The sequence below is a fragment of the Phoca vitulina genome, unplaced genomic scaffold (genome assembly GCF_004348235.1).
Source record: "Phoca vitulina isolate PV1807 unplaced genomic scaffold, GSC_HSeal_1.0 scaffold82, whole genome shotgun sequence".
In the NCBI taxonomy this organism is placed as follows: Eukaryota; Metazoa; Chordata; class Mammalia; order Carnivora; family Phocidae; genus Phoca; species Phoca vitulina.
Window position 1 is genome coordinate 692,103 of NW_022589785.1, and position 21,616 is coordinate 713,718.

Below are 21,616 nucleotides of genomic sequence, written 5' to 3' on the forward strand. Positions count from 1 at the left end.
TGGAAAGCTAGGGCTGTGTCCGGCTCACCTTCCTTTCAACAGCAGATGTCCAGGGAGCTTCTACCTTGGGATGGCGAGTGGGATTCCCACAGTGAGCAATACCTTGATCTTAAGATGCTCAGCCTGGTTTGGGAGCTCAGGTGGGAACACGTAACAGGCGTACATCGTCACCCGGGGATGCAGGAAGTACCAGATGTGTAGAGAGGAGGGAGCTCCGTACTCTCCCTGGGGAGACTGGGGCAAACCTCCGGGAGGAGGTAACGTCTTACTTGGGTCATGATACAAAGTAAGCAGCTCATGTCTGGGAGGTAGAATGCGAGGCAGATGGATCAGCATATGCAAAAGACCAGAGGCAGGGGAGAGCCTGGGTTTTTGGGGACTGGGGGGGTTCAAGATGCGCAGGGCAGTTGCGGCTGATGAGGCGGGCCGTCCGCTTTTGGAGGTTTGGTTTTCAGCGGGTCAAGCTGAGGAGATAAAGAGAGTGGCCGGGGGAAGACAGGAGTTGAATCAGAGGAATAAGTCTTTAGGTCTATATTTTAGAAAGCAAGCACGTGGCTGAGATTTCCACATAGCTCATCTTAGATGCTGAGTTGGCTCCGAATCCTTCTGATTCCTTTCTGCCTCTCAGACCCCAGAGGCCACCATGTGGATTCCCCTCCCTGACGTTAGAAAGGGCTCAGGCATGTCATTGTCTCTGCAGAGGATGGGGTGGGGAGCCTGGCGAGGTGGGCACCTGTTCATTGAACTTTGTGGTCACTGGTGCCTGGCTTGTGGCCGTGGCCCTGTGTCCTGCCACCCCGTTAAGAGCCAGCACCAGGAGCACCAGGAATTTGACAGAGAAGCTGGAAACAACTGGAAGCAAAGAAGAGACCCTTCTCGGAGAGTCTCATTGATTTTTCCTCCTGCTTGCATACCCACGGGCAAGGGGTGACAGATAATGTCACAGGGGAAGAGCAGAATGGCCACAGTGGTGGCCGATCGGTTCTGTCCGGCTGGCTGGCTGGCAGGAGGCGCTGGGCCTTTGCAGATACTCTGGACTACCCTGTTAGAGCCCCCGTGTGCATGCTTGGTCAGCCGTCTCCATCCTCAGCCTGGGGTCCTCACCGCGGTGTCTGCCCTCTGCATTCTCAGGGCAGTTGCCTGGGGCAGGACGAAGTTTTCCAACCAAGTAAAGATTTGATGTCTCATGGTAGAACTTTCCACTTTCTGCCTCCCAGGCCTGGTCAGTTCCCCAATTTTTTTCTGCTCCAAGTGGCTCCTGTGTCTCTTACACCGTATAAGAAATCCATGTGTGCACACGTGGATACACACACCTATCAAATATTTATGATTTTGAATTTGTGCACATCTGTGCGTGTACCCACGTGCACACAGAATGCATACACGTATGTGCAGGGTACTGAGTGCCTACAGTATGCTAGCCCTGTGTCAAGACGTATAAGGACTGATGTCATTCTCACCAAGCCCTTAGCACAGCACCTGGCGTATAGCAAATGCGCATTAAACATCACACATTGTGCAGCCTGGTGGGCGTGGCTCAGACCCTGGAGCCGGTCGGCCTGGGCTTGGCTGTGGCCAACACCGGGCAAGTCCCTCGATCATGCCTCTTTCCTCTGCCCTAATAGCTCAGGTCTCAGGGAGCTGATGAGCTGTTTGATGAGTCAGTAAGAGACTAACAGAGAAGAGTTGCCCAGATGTGGGAAAACCTCAATGCATGTTAGCATCTTATACACATCCATCATCAGAGTCAATCCTTATAGTGACCCCGTGACCAGATCCTGTTATTCTCAGCTGACAAGTGAAGAACTTGAATTTCAAAGAGATGGGATCATTCGTGATAGGTCAGAGGGCTAATAAGGGCAGAAATGGGATGGGAACCCAGATCAGTCTGACTCGATAGGGCACGCTTGTAATCTCCCAGCCCCCGTCTCTGTGTGGTCAGCATCCTGTGAACCTGGCCTAAGACTTCTTCACCCAAGGAGGCTTCCTGGATTCACCACATGAACCCACCACCATCACTCTGCCTCACGGTTCATGCATTTGGCTTCTTGTGAAGTCTCAAAGTAGAGTCAGATTTTACCAGACCTTCTGCACCTTCTCCCATCCAGCCAGTGGAGGGGTCTTTTTGAGCCAACTGAGGGTCTACCATGCCCCTTGCATCCAGGACCAAGTCCAAACCTTGAGGCTTGGAATTTGACTTCAATTTCCTTTGGGATCTGGTCCCTGCTTGTCTATGACCTCATTGTTGGCTACTCTCCACTGGATTAGTTACAGTTACTGTCTGGGTCTGAATCCCAGCTGGGGGAGTTACTTATCCTTGCCACTTTGGGCTGGGTGACTTGAACTCTTTGGGCCTCAATTTCCACATCTATAAAATGGGTCCAATGATGGAGGTCCCTGAGTGTCTATAACACAAGGAAGTTGTTAATCTAGCATCTGGTACACAGAAGTGCTAAGTAAATGCTGGTTTCTGCTATGATTAAGGAGCCAGCCTTGGGTTTCCCCTCTCTGGTTCCCTCTGCCAAGATATCCCTTCCACACCCAATCCTGTGGCAAACTCTTACGGCTCCTTCAGAGGCCTGCTCTAATGTCACCTTCTCTAGGGAGCTTTCTACGTGCCTCTGCCCGGTCTCCCCACAGAAGGGTACACCCATGTCCATCCTACATGCTAGATTTTTAAAAAACCCTTGAAAATATCCAGTGCAGCATTTCCCACATGCAGCTTGTGGGGTGGTCATAAATGTTGGACCAAAAAATTTTTTTCCCATGGTCCAATGGGTTTTAAGCAAAGCCAATCTGGCATCTTCCCTGCAGTGGTCCAAGGAGCCTTTTGGCACTGATGCTGCTACACGGTGTGACCCTCCAGAGGACAGAGGAAAGTGCTGTTTTTTCAAACGTTCAGTGGAGAATTTTATAGGGTTTGTGTTCTGGGGAGCATGTTTGGGAAATGCTGATTGAACCCAATCACTTAAGTTGACAAGTGGGGAAATTGAGTCCCCAGGAAGTGGGTCCACCCAGCAAGGTCGCTGCAGGCGGGAAGCAGGGCAGGGGCTGCCTGCGAGTCCAGGCCCCAGGCTGGTCTTCTCACTTGGACTCCTTGTTCTTTTGCTTGCTCCGGCCCCGCCCCCACCTCCCCTCCGCTCCCCCCAGGCTACGCTGACCACATGGGGCTCGCTCAGTTTCGCCGGCGATTCCAGGTGCTGGACCCTCTCCTCATGAATAAGCTCACGTTGGCCTCCGAGGGAATAGACGAGAGGAAGGTATGTGGGACAAGAAAGGGTGGAGGCCCTGGGTGGCTTCTGTTCCAGAGGGGATTGCCCCCCGGGGGGGGCATCTGGACCAGCGGGGATCGGAGACCCATAGCAACCGTCTTAGAGCATCACCATGAAAGCTTCCTCAGGGCCTTTGCACTAACAGTTCCCTCTGCCGGGAACCCTCCTTCCCAATTTTGTTGTGGCTTTTGTTGCTATTCAGATGCTGGCTCAGAGCTCCTCACATGATCCTGTCCTAATGTGTGTATAGCACTTCCTTTCTCTGAAATTATGTACATTTCCTCTGTGTTTTCTGGCTTATAGCAAAAGGGCTCAATAAATTGTCCGTTGAATGAATGAATGAATGAATGAATGAATGAATACAAATGCCTAACCTTGTATTTCTGCCCCTGTGTGTCTCCTTTCTCCAACTCCACCATAAACTCCTATGGCCAGAACCTTGTCTTTATCCCCGTGTCAAACCATCGATAGATATTTCTGCCGAGAATGGCCACTGGTCTGTCGATGATCACAAAGCCCTTTAGAATTTGCAAAGCCCTGCATCCTCCCGACAGCTCTGCAAACCGAGAGCCATTGCATCCCTCTTACAGATGAGAAAAGGGAACCTCAGGGAGATGAATTGCCTCCCCTGAGGCCACACAGCCAAGCATTTGTGGGTTTTGTCCGTGAACCCAAGTTTGTTGCTTCCAGGGAGGGCGGCTGAGAAGAGCAGGGTCAAACAGCTGCGATTGGCTCCCAGCTGGGGCTGCGTGAACGTAAGTGAGCTACGGCATCTTTCTGCCTCAGTCTTCTCCTCTGTAAAGTGGGCACGACAATAATGCCTCCCTCCAGAAAGGGTTTAGAGGACTACATGCAGGGGTGGAGTTCATGGGCTTGACATCGCTACATCATAAGGGCTCAGCGTACGTGAACTACCATCATCAGCCTGAACGTCAGTACTGGCGTTGGCATCCTCTTGCAAGGTCAGAGGGATGGCAACCGAGCCACCCAGACCCCATGTTCACAACCACGTTGAGACTCCACCTCCAGGGGAGTGTGCCCACATGTGTCTGAGATCATCCGCACTGGAATCCTCAATCGGGGAGTCACGAGGCAAGAAGAGTAAACGGAGTCACAATTCTTAGGTCCTTTATGGCTTTTCACTGCAGTAGGGATCAGGGTACAGGTCCCCTCCTGCAGACAAGGCAGCACCTTTGACGTAGCCCTGGGGAGGGGATATCAGACCCGACTGGTGTGGTGCAGGGAAATCCCCTCCCTTGGTGGCAGCCCCTTTAGGAAGTCCTGAAACTGCTTGGCTTGATGCCACCAGCCAGTCTGTACCAATCTTCACGTGGGGTTCCTTGTCCTTGGTCAACCCAAACTTGATCTGTGTTTCGAGCATCTGGAATGGGGCCATAGAAAAGGTCTTGGGCTCTTCTGCAGTTGAAAACAACACCGAGGTGGGGTGTGGGGGAGTTTTCTGCGGGGGCAATAGGTAGAGCATATGGTAGGATGCTATTCTGGACGACGCAGCAGTCCTCTGTTGTAGCCAAACCGAAACCACCTCCACACACATGCTGGAGGGCCTCGGAAAATGGAAAATTACAAGTGGAATGGACTTGGCTGGTAGTTTTTCGCTTCTTCTCATTCTCTTTTTATTTGCTCACAAATTTCATTTGCTACAGCATAGAATTTCGATAGCAACAAAAGGAAACACCACCCTGCTTCTTATGAAAAAGCTGATAAATATTCATTTGCCAGGCAACGTGATGCCCCATGAATTATACATGAACACGTGCTTGGGTGGGCAAACTGTCAGCCTCTGTGTGCAAAGCAGTTAAGACCTTAGGATTGAAGAAGACAAGTTTGACAGCTGGGAGAGGTCAATATTGTCCTCAGACGCTAGATGGCAGCAGAGAGAATTCATTGTCAGGGTGTGAAAGGGGCCCTGATGAGGTCCCCTGTGTGCCGGATACGTGGTACCCCACCAGGACTCTTTCCCAATAATGCACACTCATTTGGTGGGCACCTGCTAGATACTTTGTGTTCCTCGAACAAAAAAAGCACGTGCCTTTTACCACATATGCGCAAACTCTCATCGCAAAATCGGTGATGGAGCTGGGATTTGAACTTGGGATCTCAGATTCTGCACGCAGGGCTCTTTTTTGTTTTTTTCTTTTTTTTTACTATTGTGGGACAGTACACACGCATCAAATTTATCATCTTAACCATTTTTAAATGTACAGTTCAGTGGGATTGAGCACTCATTATGTTGTGCAACCATCACCACCGTCCGTCTCCAGCACCTCCGTCAATCTCCTAAAACTGAAACTCTGCCCCCATTAAACACGGACTCCCCATTCTCCCCTCTCCTCCAGCCCCTGGTAACCACCATTCCACTTTCTGTCTCTATGAAGTGGATGGCTTTACCTCATGTAAGTAGAATCACACAGTACTTGTCCTTTTGGGTCTGGCTGATTGCACTTAGCAGAATTCCTCAAGATTCATCCACAGCTTAGCATGGGTCAGAACCTCCTTCCTTTTAAGGATGAGTGGTATTCCATTGTGTGTATATACACAGCATTTTGCTTATCCATCTGTCAATGGACACTTGAGTTGCTTCCGCCTTTTGGCTGCTGTGGAAAATGCTGCTATGTACATGCACCTACAGCTAGCTCTTTGAGACCCTGCTTTCATTTCTTTTGGGGTATATACCCAGATGTGGGGTTGCTGGATCATATGGTAATCCCGTGTTTAATTTTTTTTGAGAAAATGCCACACTGTTCTCCACAGTGGCCGCACCATTTTATATTCCAGCCAACAGTGCACATGGGTTCCAATTTCTCCACATCCTTGCCAACACTGGTCATTTTCTGTTGTTTTTGTTTTTGTTTTGATGGGAGCCATCTGAAGGGGTGTGAAGTGGCATCCCACTGTGGTTTTGATTTGCATTTCCTTGAAGATCCGTGATGCTGAGCATCTTTTCGTGTTCACATAAGACTTTTGAATGGGAGCCCTTTGAGGATAGACAGGGTGACTGGTGAATTTCTGTACAAAATGTGCCATCCATGATATGTTAATTTAAAATCATTATCCTTGATTCTGTTCAGCTTTCACCCAGTGTCTGCTTTGCATCAGGCCTTGTGCTGGGTGCCAGAGATACAGGGATGGACAGAACATGATCTCACTGGGTGAGGGAAAGACTAATGCTCTTTCCATGCAGAGGGATGGCTTTGGGACACCCCAGGGAATGCCCCTAAAATGTTTGATGTTTGCAGTCGAGGTGAGGCTGGGGCATTTAGGGAAGACTCATCAGAGGAGGTGATGATTGAGTTGAGCCCTATGGGACAATTTGGAGGAATTAGGTAAGGGAAAGAGTGGAGGGCAATCCATACTGTGTATAGCATATGCAAAGGTCCAGTGGCAAGGTTGCATGGCTAGTTTAGTGTGGCTGGAGCACAAAGGATGCCATGCGTCAAGAATAGGGACAGAGGGTGTTGTCAGGGGCTGGGCCATGGGTCCTTGTTGGCAGGATAAGAGAGTCTGGGCTTTATCAGGTGGTCAGTGATGGTCAACTGAGAAGTTATTGGCAGGGGCATGGCCTAGAAACCTGACCTTCATTTTTGAACTGGCTTAAGCAAAATCATGAAGGAAGTCCAGTCCACTCTGTCCTTCCATGGTCCTGTCTAGGGAGCAGTATCCTCACCCTGATCTCCAGCTGTTCAAGATGCCCCCATCCCATCTAGATACCCAGGCACATGCTCGGTTCTCCAGAATGACCCTGTCCCCCGCTCTGATCCCCTTGGGTCCCATTCCTCTCCCCCAGGTTATCCTGTCTAGCTAAGATTATGCATCTACCTGCACTGAAGCCCACCCAGAATGACCACAAATGGTGGACTCTCAGGCAGGTCATTCGAGGGGTTCTGTCAGCTCACCTTGGCCATGTCCCAGATTCTGGTCTCTTCGATCTCTCTGCTGTTCAGGCAGGACTTGCCAAGTCTCCCCGATCAATGTGAGGAAACCCTAAGGCCTGCCCTCTTCTCCTCAGAGAGCCTAAGTATTGATTGATTTTAGCCAACAAAATCTGTCCCAGCAGACTTGATCTGAAGAACACAATTAAGGGATGTCAATCTGTCTTCTCGAAGGCAGACCCTTGTGGACACCCCCAGTTTCCTCTGAATTTGTCTGAGGCCCTTTCTGCTAGGGAGGGGCCCCTAGGAGCCCAAGGCTGGGGGGAGCTGTCCACTGTACAGTGCTGAACCATTATTCAGGAGTTATCCCATGGCCTTAGCCCCTTCAATGTATTCACCATTCTTTTCTTGCTCACCTTACTGACTTCCTCCAGTTGGGGTTTACTGTTTTAATAATTGTACACATTTTCCATTCAGAGTTTTTTTTTTAAGATTTTGTTTATTTAGTTGAGAGAGAGAGTGAAAGAGAGAGAAGCAGGGAGCCCAATGTGGGACTTGATCCCGAGACTCCGGGATTATGACCTGAGCCAAAGGCAGATGCTCAACCAACTGAGCTACCCAGGTGCCCCTCCATTCAGTGTTAACCAACCCAATTTGTGTGTGTGTGTGTGTGTGTGTGTTCATACAGCATTTTATATACAGTTCTGAGCATATGGAGTTAAATAACAGAGACATAGTCCCACCTTTATGGGTTGATTTGATCAGTGCTCCAGTGGTTGAAAGCATGTGGTTTAGAATCAGACAGACTTGTATTCAAATCCTCATTTCTGCCATCTCTCCATTAATCCACACCCCTTGATATCTGATAGCTGCATGAACACGGGCAACACTCATAGGGCATAGCAAAGTACCTGGCACCTAGCAGATATACAACAGATGGCAGCCATTGGGCCATGGTGGCCATTGGGTCATGGTGTGGGTTTCAGGAAAGAGGTGCTGTTCTCACAGCAGCCAAATGGCTCCCTGAATGAGCATTCAATTCCACAGATACAGAATCTTCACACCACACTACATGCTGAGGAGTGATCTGGGGAAGAATTCCCTTCCATGGCTCTCCATTATTCCTGGAGTCTCTCATTGCCTGTCTGGCATGTTCAGCTTAATGTGAGATGTCAGATCACATGCTTATTGGGTGCATCCTTGTTGAACATCAGAGAGAACACTCTTTGCAAAGTTCTAGGACACAAAGGGCCTCTGTAAGTGGAGGCATGAGCTGGTCTTCTCCCAGGTGATTCAACAACTCGTAATTTGAGCCTGGGAGGGTGGAGGTAAAGGGTGTGTCATCACTCTACAGAGCCCAAGAGGGCCTGATAATCTCCGAACCTCTATCAGCTATTAGGACTTACTGGCCAGGCACGAGAGTAAGCACTCTGTGCATTATGATAGCTGCTTGGTGGTCTGTGTTAAGCCCCACATCAAAGCCCACAAAGGGTTTCTACTGACTGATTTTTTGTTTTGTTTTCTTGAGAGTATAGGTCACCACTTTCCAGTTTCTTTGTATGTCTTGTATATTTTGGTTTTTTGGCTGAAAACTGGACATTTTAGATAATAAATAATAGCATCTCCAGATTCTGATCTTTTCCCCAATTATTTAGTAATATACGTGGACTAGATTTATGGAGTCTGTCTCCCCCATGGTATGAGGTTACTGATGTCTCTGTTTGGGTTTTTCATTCCTGTTTTTATTATAAATCCTGGATTCTCAGGGCCTGCCCCTTTGTCAGCAGAGCTTAGCACAGGTTGTAATCAAACACCGTGAATCTGCGAGCCTTTGTTATCAAACACCGTGATTCAGTGGAGCTACGTGTGGGTTGGGAACTGTAGTCAATGTTCAGACACTCACTATTGTGCCACAGATTTGACTCTCTGGCCCTTTCACAGATTTTCTGTCTGTGTACATGGCCTTACGTTTAGATGGGGATGTGTAGATAGCTGGGGGCTCTCTCAGTCTCTCCTGGGCCTGCGTGTAACCTCGAGCCTGTGTGCAGCCCTCCAGATGACCAGGCACATGTGGGGGCTTGTCAAGGCCCACAGGGCTGTCCATTCCCTATGTCCCTTCATCAAGTTTCGGGCTAGTCAATGTCTATTGCTTGCCCCAGTCCATATAACAGTCTTACGCTAGCTGTGCTATTGACCTTCTCCATTTCTTTGCTGCCAAGATCACTACTGTTTTTGACAATGATCTTGGGCATGGAATTTTCCTGTACTTTGCTCCGTCTAAGTGAGCCCCCTCTCCCAGCAATACCACTGGTTTTTACAGCTTGCCTCTCCCTGTAGGATTATCACAGTGCCAGAGATTGGTGGGGGACTGGAACAGCCCTGGTCAAGATGGTTGCAATCTCCCACTGTTCTTACCTGAGATTCAGTAGTTTTTTTTGTTTTGTTTTGTTTTTTTAGCAAATGCTTCTCCATTTGTTGTATCCCCTTGCTCAATTTCCAGAGTATTGAACTTGTTGCTTTCAAAAATTGTATCCATTTTTATCACTGCTTTTTTGGGAGGAGCAGAGGATTTCTCAAGCTCCTTCCTCCACCATTCTGTAAGTCTCACTCCCACATGTTACCTCTGTGACCTCATTAAAGCTCCACTCCATCCTTGGAGGATGGACACGATTACCCCATCTTGTAGCATAGGACATGGGGGATCAGAGAGGAGGTATGGCGTGCTCAGGATCACACAGCCAATGAGTAGTGGAACTGGACAGGATCCCAGCATCAGAAGGCAGAGAACAAGCTCAAGAATCTGATTCCCTGGGGTTGGATCTCCCTCCACCATTTCCTAGCACGTGATTTCATTACACCGGCCTTCACTTTCTTTGTAAAACAGGCATCAAGTCGTACCTGTTGCAGAGGTTTGAAAATAAAATGAGTTATGTGGCAAGCACCTAGAGCCATGCTCAGACTCAAAAGCACAAGAGCAAACTGTTTTCTTGGAGCAAAATGGCCATCGTTTTATTCCGTATTCCATGTGGGGAGGGATAAACCTCAAATATCTGGATAATTAGGGTGGAATAGGTGATTCCTTAAAGATGCGGGACAGGGAAGAAATCTGTTACAGTAATCCCAATTCTTGCCTGTCTTCCATCAACTGGTTGCTGGACAGTGATTGACATTGTGTAGAAAAAAATCTGATCACTGGTTAATTGACCTAAACAAGTGCCAATTTCATATGGTTCAATCTAAGGGTAATATTTGTTATGATAATAAGAGCAATCAAGTGCAACATTGCTTACAAAGACCTTTACACATCTTCTCCGTTCATCATGCCAACACCGGTATGGTCGATGTAGGGCACATTAGCGACATTTTGCAGGCGAGGAAAATGAGGGCAAGAAGCATAGTTCAATGCCTGCAGCCACCCGTTGGCTCTATCCTTTGGGACGTAAGCTTTCTTGTCTGTAAAATGAGATCAACAGGACAGAATGTCTTTGTTAGGCTTGATCTTGGCTACACAGACATTTACAGGGCTCTAAGAAAGTGGGGAGATGGGAAAGAATCCTCAGATATCGGGTGTTTGGGGGCATACTCGAGAAAAGGAGGCTCAGTTTATGTTCTGTAGCACCTCTACCAAGTTTTGACCAAGCCTGAACCAGCAGGACTCATTCAAGGACTTTAGTAGGACTAACTCCTCATGTCTATTGAGCGCTTACTATATGGCAGGTGCAGCATGGTGTCTTCTGCAAAAACAACCACAGAATCTTCCAGAATAGATGCTGTTATTGCTCCCTCATGTTTCTGAAGAGGAGCCCAGAGCTCAGAGTAAAGGGCTTGTCCAAGGTCACAGAGTTATGAGTGGTAAAACCAGGCAGGATCTCAGCCCAGGTGGATCTACCTTCTCCAAATCCTGATTTTTACCCCCCAAACATCTACTCTGGGTGTTAACACCAAGGTCGACTTAGAAAAATTTCGTTGGCTGTAGGTTTCATTTATTTTTCATTCATCCGTCTTATTTGCAGCCAATTTTTATTTTGTTTTGCTCTTGTACAGAGAGAAAAGATGCTGTGTTTTGGGTATATTGGTTTTTATGCATTCTGCTGCCTACAACTCCCTGGGAACATTTTTGGCTAAAATGTAATAAGTAAAACCACTGAGTTTGGGGGAGGGACATTATGGAATGTTCTTCCAGGAGGTCAGAGGAGGAAAATTGCTCCTAGATGAAAGTCTTGGACCAGACTTTTAAAAAGGTTTTTTTTCTTTAAAGTATCTTAGGAAATTTCCTGTGGTGCCGATGACCCATGGAACTGAAACTTATCTAGTAAATTACACCAGACCTGAAATACCTTTTGTTTGTTGCGTGTGGCAATTACTTTTCTGACAGTTTATTCCAAAAATAGACTGTGCTTTTCAGTGAATGGAAGGTCCATGAGGGTTGGTGTGGAGGTGGAGTGGGAGGCGAATCACAGGCACCATGGAAGCAGGTGTTACCTGTATCTTCCTGAGGGTACACATCCCCGGCAGGGCTGTTTCAGAGCCCACAGACCTTGATGACAAAGGAAAATCCCATGACATGGCTGTGATTTGGCCAAGGCTGCGTTCAGGAAATGTCTTTGAGTGCATTTAGGTCTCCCGCCTGGGTCTGCCCTTCTCCTTCCGCCCCACCCCCCACACTTCCACCTCCTTTGGATCGCTTGTTCGTTTGTTCGCTCTGTCATCGTATTTATTGAGCTCCTACTGTGTGCCTAGAACAGTACCAGGTGCAGCAGAGGAACTAAGAAATGAAGCAAACACCGGCTCCCCCCGCCCATACTCTGGGTCGGGCACACACGCCATTTATTCAGGAAATATTTGTGAAGGTGAGGTCGTCTCTGGCAGGTACAATGGGGGAAGGACAGAGTGAAGGGGAGGCTGTCACAGCAAACTTCAGGGACACAGCAGGTGACGTTCCTAGTGGCCTAGGGGCCTCTGGAGCTATCCTGGGCACTCGAGGTGGTTAAATCATAGATGGTGCAGTGTGACCCAACAGACCTCGATTCTAATCTGGCTCTGCCCCCATGTGACTTATAACCTTGGAGAAATGCCTTCATTTGTTGTTGTTGTGGTTGTTTTAATTGTGGTGAAATATACATAACATAAAATTTATCACTTTAACTATTTTTTAAAGTATTTTATTTATTTGTTTGAGGGAGAGAGAGAGTGTGAGTGAGAGAACGTGAGTTGGGAGGACAGGCAGAGGGAGAGGGAGAAGCAGGCTCCCCGCTGAGCAGGGAGCCGGACCTGGGGTTCCATCCAAGGACCCTGGGATCATGACCTGAGCCGAAGGCAGACACTTAACTGACTGAGCCACCCAGGCGCCCCTATCATTTTAACTATTTTTAAGTGTGCAGTTCAGCAGCCTTAAGCATATTCGTACTGCCCTGCAACCATCACCACCATCCATCTCCAGAACACTTCATCTTGCAAAACTGGAACTCTGTCCCCATTAGACACTAACTCCCCCTTCCCCCTCCCCAGCCCCTGGCACCCACCATTCTACTCTCTGTCTCCATGAGTTTGCTTAGTCTAAGTACCTCATGTAAGGATTTGTCTTTGTGTGACTGGTTTATTTCACTTAGCATCGGGTTCATCCATGTTGTAGCATGGCTCAGAATTTTCTTCCCTTTATTTTTTTTAAAGATTTTATTTATTTATTTATTTATTTATATTTTAGAGAGCGTGCAAGTGGGGGGTGGGAGGCAGGTGCAGAGGGAGAGAATTCCAAGCAGACTCCCCACTGAGCACAGAGCCCAATGTGGGGCTCAATCTCACGACCCTGAGATCATGACCTGAGCCGAAATCAAAAGTCAGATGCTTAACCGACTGCGCCACCCGGCCGCCCCAATTTCCTTCACTTTTAAAACTGATTAATATCCTCTTGGGTGTATATCTTATGTTTTATGTATCTATTCATCTGTGGACAGACCCTGGGTTGCTTCCACCTCTCGGCTGTTGTGAATAACCCTGTTACGAACATGGGCATCCCACTATCTGTTCAAGTCCCTGCTTTCACTTCGTTTGGGTATACACCCAAAAGAAGAATTGCAGGATCCTACGGTAATCCTATGTTTAATTGTTAAGGGAACTGCCATACTGTCTTCCATAGCAGACACATCCTTCATTGACTTTTGCATCTTTGGGTTTTTATTTTTTCCTCTGTAAATGGGCGTGGTGGTGTGAGGACCCACCTCTGGTTGCCATGGTGATATAAGGAGATGTGTCTGTGAGGGTCCCAGCAGAGTGGATGGCACACGGGAGGTGCTCAGTACATGCTCATCTTCTGCACTTGTCCGGGTGAGGCGGGGCTCTGTTGCTCAGACTCTCAGACACATGGAGTCATCCTCTCTTTCCCGATGCCTCAGCCAGCCACCCAGCCTGACCTCCCATGGGGGACTGTCTCATTCTGTCTCTCTTTAACTCTCCTCTTCTCCCCAGGCTGTGGAGGAGCTCCTGCAGACCCTGGATCTGGAGAAGAAGGCAGTGGTCGTTGGGCACAGCCAAGTGAGTATTTGTTTGAGGGAGAGAGAGAGTGTGAGTGAGAGAACGTGAGTTGGGAGGACAGGCAGAGGGAGAGGGAGAAGCAGGCTCCCCGCTTCTCAGGTCACTCCATTCATCCCATCGAGGACCCAGATGAGCCCCGATTCTTGTCCTTCTTCATCGTCCGCTGGCTCTGTGGGCCTCCTTTTCAGCACACTGAAGACAGGGCTGGTGATTTTCTGCCCTGCCTATCTGACAAGGCCAGGAGTATAACATGTTAAAATATGGGAAGAAATAACATTGGGAAGTATCATTTGTTAGAGGTTCGTTACCCTCCCAGGGACCAAAGCGGTCTGGAATCATTAACATCTTGCACCTCAGTATGACTTTCTGAGCCTCGGGAAGAGCTGCCTTGGAACCCGAAAAGAAACACTCATCTTCACTCAGAGCCTTTTAACTTTTACTTTGCAACCAACACTAACCCAACTATAGTCCTGGCTGATTAGCAGCAGTAAGTGAAAGGTTAGGGCTCCACGAGAAGGCATGTGATTTTAATATTGAGAGAAAGAGCTTTTCCCAAACTGGTGTTGAGCCAAAAGCCTTTCCCATAATATTTCAACATTTAGAGAAGAATTTCACAGAGTCCTGACATGCCCATATATCCTCTCAGTTTTCAAGAAGGAAAATATTGAATTTAGGGCTTCCCAAACTCTTTGACCATGGGATTTCCACCCTTTTGTCTCTGTGGAAGACCTCTTACCATCTCCCAGAACTAGTGTTCCATGGGTTCTAGTTTGGGAAGTAGGGTACGGAGATGGTAAACTCAAGGGTCATGTGGGTCAAAGTTCAGAAGTAGAAACTGGAGAGAGAATAAACCAAAGGAAAAATTGCTGCATTCCCTTCCCCACTCATCTGCTGATTGACTAACACCAACCCATAAACCTTTGTTGATCACCTCCACCTCCAGCCGTCATGTGAGGTGCTGGGGGAGGGGCCCTGGTCTCCAGAAGCCCACTGTGGTGGCATCTCTGGCCATTAGTCATTCTTGGAACCCTGAGTAGCCTGTCCCATCAAACCCGCTTCCTTAGAGAGCTCACAGTCTTTCATACAGTCCCTGCCCCATAGACCCACAAGCCTCTCCCCACAGGCCTCTTGCTCTTGCTAAAATGTGTGGTGGGAGCTGTACTTTACTGTGGCCTCAACCTGATTTATCCAGCTAGGAGTTGGCAGTGACTGGACCTTTGCAGACCTTTCCAGTAGAGGGAACAAACCTGTGGGTCCCTGGGCTACCGCCCGTGGCCAGGAGCAATGCCAGGCCCTTCACGTATTGTTCCTCGTTTCCCTCGAAACTTCTTTTTTTTTTTTTTTTTTTTTTAAAGATTTTATTTATTTATTTGACACAGAGAGAGAGAGAGGAATCACAAGCAGGCAGAGTGGCAGGGAGCGGCAGAGGGAGAAGCAGGCTTCCCGCGGAGCAGGGAGCCCGATGTGGGACTCGATCCCAGGACTCTGGGATCGTGACCTGAGCCGAAGGCAGACGCTTAACGACTGAGCCACCCAGGCGCCCCTTCCCTCGAAACTTCTTGTGAGATAATTAGCAAATCCCTTCTTTACTGTGCCTCTGGGAAGTAAGCCCCTTTTCAAGGCCTTCCAGTTACCTAGGAGTACAGTTATAGCTCCCATGAAAACCAATATCGCGTGGAATCCCAGGGTCTTTTCAACACACTGTGAGTTCTGCTATTTATTAGTGGAAATGTATCACATAGTCTTTACCTGTACACAGGTCTTCATGGCCCAGTTTCAGAGCGCTTGCTCTTTAGCTCCAAGAACGTCATCCCCGTGGACCAGCAGTTCTCAAAATATGGTCTCTGGACCAGCCGCCACAGCAGCATCCCCTGAGAGCTTGCTAGAAACATCAATGCTCAGGTGCCCCCACCCCAGACCTAGTGAATCGGAAACTCCGGGGGGGGGCGGGACCCAGAAGTCTGGGTTGTAACAAGTCCTCTAGGGGATCCCAGCACATGTTCAAGTTTGAGAACCACTGGTCTGGATAATTACTCAGTTTTTTTTTTTTTCATGAATATAAAAATCAGTCTCTATCATCCCAGCAGCTTTTGTAGAGCAGGGAAGAAAACAGAGGAGGAGAAGTCTTCATACACATTTTCACACGGCGAGGGCAAGAAATCTAGAAGCCAAAACATCCCAATAACAACAACAACAAAAAAAGCCATTGTTCTCGAGTAATACTTGGTATTCATTAAGAAACAGTCAAGAGCAAATTAAAGTCAACATATCCTTTGGAAGCCAGGCTAGCCTGTGATCTTTCAGGGGAGATGAAAGTCTTAGGCATGGCAGGATCAGACACTTCATAGGTGGGAAGGTCCTGAAGAGGAGGAAAGGACAGGTAGATCTGGTCCATACCCCGGCTCTGCTGCTTCCTGTGAATCCTGAGTGAGTCAATGGTCCTCTCTGAACCTCTGTCCCCTCATCTGTAAAACGGAGCCACTGCTTCCTACCCCCCAAATGAGCTGTGGAAATCAGGCGATTGTCATTTACTGGTGGAATGCATTTGTCAGTGGGGCGAGACGTTTATCAAATAGGCTAACATTGTCATGTTTGAAGAATGAATCTCCTCTAATCTGGAAAATGACTAGGACAGGAGCTAATTCCTTAGCAGTCCCAGATATGGGAGCTGTTGTCTTATCAGATTTTTTTAAACCGTGACCTTCAGCATTTTTAGAGGAAAAACAGCTTGCATGAACAGTGGCCCCCACAGATTCCTTAAATGTGGGGCTGTCGGGATGTTGCACTCTGCTTGGGTCCGATAAGCCACTGGACCCACGAAAAGCTAATAATTTAGATGTTTCTTTGTGATTCTCAGCCCCTGGGGACTTATCAAGGCCTGTGCTGAGGGCCATGACATTTATGGTAAAGGTGGAAAGCCACGTACTGTTGGCTCTGTGGTTGGCAAGATGTTCTTTAAAAGGAAAAAAAAAAATGAAGATAAGATTCTGCACAGCCGATGACTTATTCCCGCTCTGTGTGTGGTCGTTTCCAATTATCTTTTTAATGAAACCTTCATACTTAATCAATAGTGGCTTTGGCAGCACCCGCCACCTTTTGTAATATACGAACTAGAGCTGTCATCATTTTGATCATTGATTTTTTTTTTTAATAGCAGCTTTTGGGACTCGCTAGCTTGTGAAATTAATACAGTCATTATTGAGGCAATCTGATAGGTAATGAGTCAATCGTGTCTTTATTTCAATGAGGCTAATTGCCTTGGTGGCTCTGGCTGATAAGAAGTGTTCCGTAAGGCCAGAGAAGGTTGCAAAACAGAGTTCGTACCGATTGGGTGTGCAAATTCTCATTGTCCCGTCGCTGTGGGTTCACTGTGGGATAGGCGGGGTGGTCTCCCTTACAGCAAATAAGTTTAAAGGAATGGCCAATTGATGGAGACCCTTTGTTCTACCTGAGATCAAACTGCAATTCAACCCCAAACTTCAGACGTTGGTGTCGTAGCGAAGGAGGAAATGAAGCTTCGTGTTGACAGTGAGAATGGGGTGCTGGTGGAGACCTTGGCTTTGGGGCTCGTCAGCCATGTGAACTGGAGTCATTTACATAAAATCTCCCTGGGCCAAGAGATTTCTCATAAGGTTGCTCTTTATTAAAATGGGACATAGGAGAAAGAGCTTTGAAAAACCTAGATGCCATGCAAATGTTAATTACATTCAGTGGTAACTGTAGTCGGGCCTGGAGTCAGGCGGAGGGAGATAGTCCTGCTGTCACCGCTTGCTGGTGGAGGGTCATGGGGGGGATGCCATTTTTAGCCTTAGTTTCTCCTTCCATAAAATGGGGGTATTGCCATAACTACCATATAGGATGATGCACGTGTAGTACTTTCCCTGCATATATCAAGGGTTTGGGGTTCCGATCCACAACGTTGATGGATAACGTGCCTGATTGCTTGATAATATCACTGATTAAGATTATTGGCACTGATTAAGATAATGTCACTGATGGATCCAGGGCCCCTGGAGACATTGAACATCTTTGGGGTGATAAGCCACATTTGGCAAAGAAACATGCTGGGCTGGTCATAGAAATTAGTAGCAGATGGGCATCTGGGAAGTGACCCATGCTCCTGTCACTGACTCAGCTCTCCAGCCATTAGGGCGTCTTTGCTTTGCCTCTGGGAGCTGAGGCTGACTGGCTACCCTACCACGGCTGGCCGGAGCCGGCCTGGCCCCAAAGCGTCAGGTTCTCTGAAAATCCTTGTGTGCCCTGCAGTCAACGGGAGATGGCCCTGCGGGGTGCCAAGGAGGCATCGATCACTTTGCTGAAGAGGGGCCTCCATCCATTATTGATGAGCAGAGGCCTGGGAATCGCGGGCCGCCCACTGTTTTTCCGTTAGATGCCTGAACACCTTCTGTGGGTGGCACCAGCCCGGCTCCCCCTCTCCTGGCCAAGGGGGGCTGCCCTCACTCCCCCCCCAGCATTCTCTGCTCCTCCTTATAGGGCAGGACTGAGTATTTCCAGGGTACTGCTTCTCTCAGGTGGCCGGCGGCCCTTACCAGAAAGAATGCACATTCCCGGGCTTGACCCTAAACCGTGCATTCCACCTTTCCTGGGGCGAAGCCTGGGAATCTGTGTTTCCCACGCTCTCCTGGCCATTGTGGTGCACAGAGCTATTTAGGCGAGGGCCCTCCTAGTTGTGGTTTTTCAAGCGAATGTGTGCCTGGGTCCCCTGCGGATCATGTTAAAATGTTGCTCTGATTCAGCAGGCTTGGGGTGGGGTCCCAGATTCTGCATTTCTAACAAGCTCCCCGGTGGTGGCAATACCACTCATGGGGGCCACATTCTGAGCATCCAGGGGCTAGAAGAAGGGAAAGAGGAACCATCAAGGGGCAAGATGCTTTGATCATTTAGACCCTCCATCTAAATGCACCTGCCAACAGATATCTCGGGTGGAGGCAAGAGAATTGGCTTCTCAGTGGCAACCGTCTTGCACTCCAGATTCAGCCCAATAGGAGTCACCTGCCACCTTCTCTCCTTCCAGGTTTTCCTCAAGGCAGGCGTGGTCTCTAGGCTTGAGAGGCAGCGGGAGAAGCTGACGTCTCACAGGATACTTTTATTCCAGGCGGCTTGTAAGGGCTTTCTGTCTCGGCAGGAATTCAAGAAGCTGAAGGTATGGCAGCCACCGTGCCTCGTCAGCCCTGCAGAGGTGCGAGGTCCTGGCAAAGCAGCATCTGAGCTGATTTGGGGGCTGTGATCGCGTACGCGTGCGCGTGCATGTCTCACACTCATGCTCGTGCAGGAAACCCTGCGAGATATTAACATCCGGTGGGTCTGGGGTGAGCACGGGGCTCTGCAGGTCTCCCATGATGGTGCCACTCCTGCTGGCCTGTGGGCTCACCCTGAATGGCGGAACTTTAAAAAGTGACACTTTGCAAGATGTTAAGATTGTTTCTAGGACATTGACATCAAATTACCAACGATGTCAGACTTGATCTAGATTATCATGGGGTGGTCCAAGCCCCGCTGGGTCGGTTACGGTTTCCACCTGTCCCATCGCTGGAGAACTTGGCTTTCATGGGTCAGCAGGCAGGGCATGACAGGACCTGGCCACTGAGGCTTTAGGGACCAAAGGGCCAGTTGGGAGTCCGCAGTCCTGAGCCACCCTGGGCCACTATCGTCGGAGACCTTGGGAGACTGAGTTTCCTCTCTGTAGCTTGGACAATGGAGAAAAGGCAGCACAGCTCTGGAGACGCACAAGGACTATGCTTGACTCTCGCATCTGGCGCTTAGTAGCTGGGTCAAGGTGAAATGGGGTCCTGTGCGCTTAGCATGGCACGTGCCATCGAGCAGCTGTTCTATAAACACTAGCTGCTCCTCCCTTAGTATCCTCATTATTAAGTACTACAGCTAGCACGCAGTCTCATTACATGCGCCTCGAGTTCACGTAAATCTGTAAATTCAAGTATACACACTTGGCAAAAGCAGGCAAAGGCAAGAACATTAATAATTAAAATTTTGTGGGCAACTCCACTGGCCCACTGCTCTCCAGTAGCTTATGCCCTTGGAATGACTTAGAGTAGAGGTTAATGAACACCCCGGATTCTGTCTGCAGGGGTGCAAAATCCCAGGCTGCAGGGGTGCAAAATCCCAACCCCACCATCAAGCAGCGGTGTGGTGCTGAGCACATGACTGGGCTGCTCTGTGCCTCAGTTTCCCCACCTGTAAAATGGAAATGAGAGTAACGCCTACATTTCCGGGGCTGCAGCGAGGACTGAGCTAAGTCTGTAAGGTGCCCAGCGCCCTGCCTGGCCTGCAGGGAGAACCGTACCACCTGGACAAGCATTGGCTTTTGTGATGGTGATGACGGGGACGGATCTCCTGGCTTGGTAGTCAGCATGTTTCCCGCCTCAGACCACGTGTGGCTGGTGGTCCTCCAGGGGTGGTCCCCAGGCCAACAGCATCCGTGTCAACGGGGCGTCTGTCAACCATGCAAATTCTCGGGCCCTGCCCTGATTTACCGAATCAGACCCTGTGGGGGTGGAGCCCAGCATCTGTGCTTTAACTAGCTCTCCCGGTGCTTGTGATGCACTCTCAGGTTTGAGAAGCATGGAATTCATGTTTACATTCACTTAAAGTGATACCTGGCCCCTAAATATCAACTTGTGACATAATCATGGCCATTGTGTCTTCCGGGCGATTTCGGGGTTGTTCAAGGATTTGCCTTTCACAGTGGCTTTTGAATCTAAGCCCCACACAAGATGTGACCCTGTTGTATCATATTTTCGACTCCTCTTCCTCTTCTTCTTCCTGGGTCATGCAAGATTGAATTGGAGCATAATGTCTGATGCCCAGAGCCCGACCCGATGAAAAGAGGCTTTCAAAAAAATTTTTTAGGGCGCCTGGGTGGCTCAGATGATTAAGCGTCTGCCTTCGGCTCAGGTCATGATCTCAGGGTCCTGGGATCGAGCCCCGCATCAGGCTCCTTGCTCAGTGGGGAGCCTGCTTCTCCCTCTGCCTCTCTCTCTCTCTCTGTCTCTCATGAATAAATAAATAAAATCTTTAAAAAAAATTTTTCTTCTTAAATTTAACAATATGTTTTATTTATTTACTTTTTTTTTGAGTAGAGTTGATACCCAGTGTTACATTAGTTTCAGGCATACAACATAGTGATTGAAGTCTATACGTTACGCTGGGCTCACAATGCAGTTACTGCTTGTCACTCTACAGTGCTATTACAAAACCATTGAAAAGAAGTTTAAAAAAAAAAAAAGATTATTTATTTATTTATTTTTGTGAGAGAGAGAGAGAGGGAGGGAGCATGCACATGCACAAGCAGGGGGATGGGCAGAGGGAGACACATACTGCCCCCCGCTGAGCAGGGAGCCCAGTGCAGGGCTCCATCCCAGGACCCGGGGACCACGACCCAAGCCGCAGGCAGACGCCTAACCAACTGAGCCACCCAGGCCCCCGAAAAGAAGCTTTTTTAATTTTTAAGTTAGCCAATCTCTTCCATTAGCTATGAACCCACTTTTTCCATCCCTTTTGCCACCACCTCCTTGCTCTCTTTCCTTCACCTTCCCTGGGTTGGGAAGGACCCTTCAAGTTCCTGGTCTCTTTTCCCTGCAGATTCGCCGCCTGGCCGCTCAGTGCATCCAGAAGAACATGGCTGTGTTCCTGGCGGTCAAGCACTGGTCGTGGTGGCAGCTCTTTGGTTCCCTCCGGCCCCTGCTGAGCGCCACCATCGGGGACGAGCAGCTCCGTGCCAAGGAGGTCAGTACAGGTGGCAGGAAGGGTGGGGGGGTGGCTGCTACCTCTTCACATCCCCACGTTAGTGCTTACATCCAGACTCAGTGCCCCCACCCTGTAGATTCTTGATCTAGAAATGCTCTGCCCAGCCGCCCCCTTCCAGATATCCCTCTGCTCCCGTCA

General features: G+C 48.8%; 1 protein-coding gene across 1 annotated transcript in view; it reads left to right on the forward strand.

The window, feature by feature from the left end:
- Positions 1–21,616, forward strand: part of MYO18B (myosin XVIIIB) — a 232,537-nt gene that overhangs the window by 73,959 nt on the left and 136,962 nt on the right. The window contains exons 20-23 of the mRNA XM_032395173.1: positions 3,151–3,260; positions 13,628–13,693; positions 18,729–18,857; positions 21,314–21,457. Of these exons, the coding sequence (XP_032251064.1) occupies positions 3,151–3,260; positions 13,628–13,693; positions 18,729–18,857; positions 21,314–21,457 (449 nt within the window). The remainder of the gene's footprint in view (positions 1–3,150; positions 3,261–13,627; positions 13,694–18,728; positions 18,858–21,313; positions 21,458–21,616) is intronic.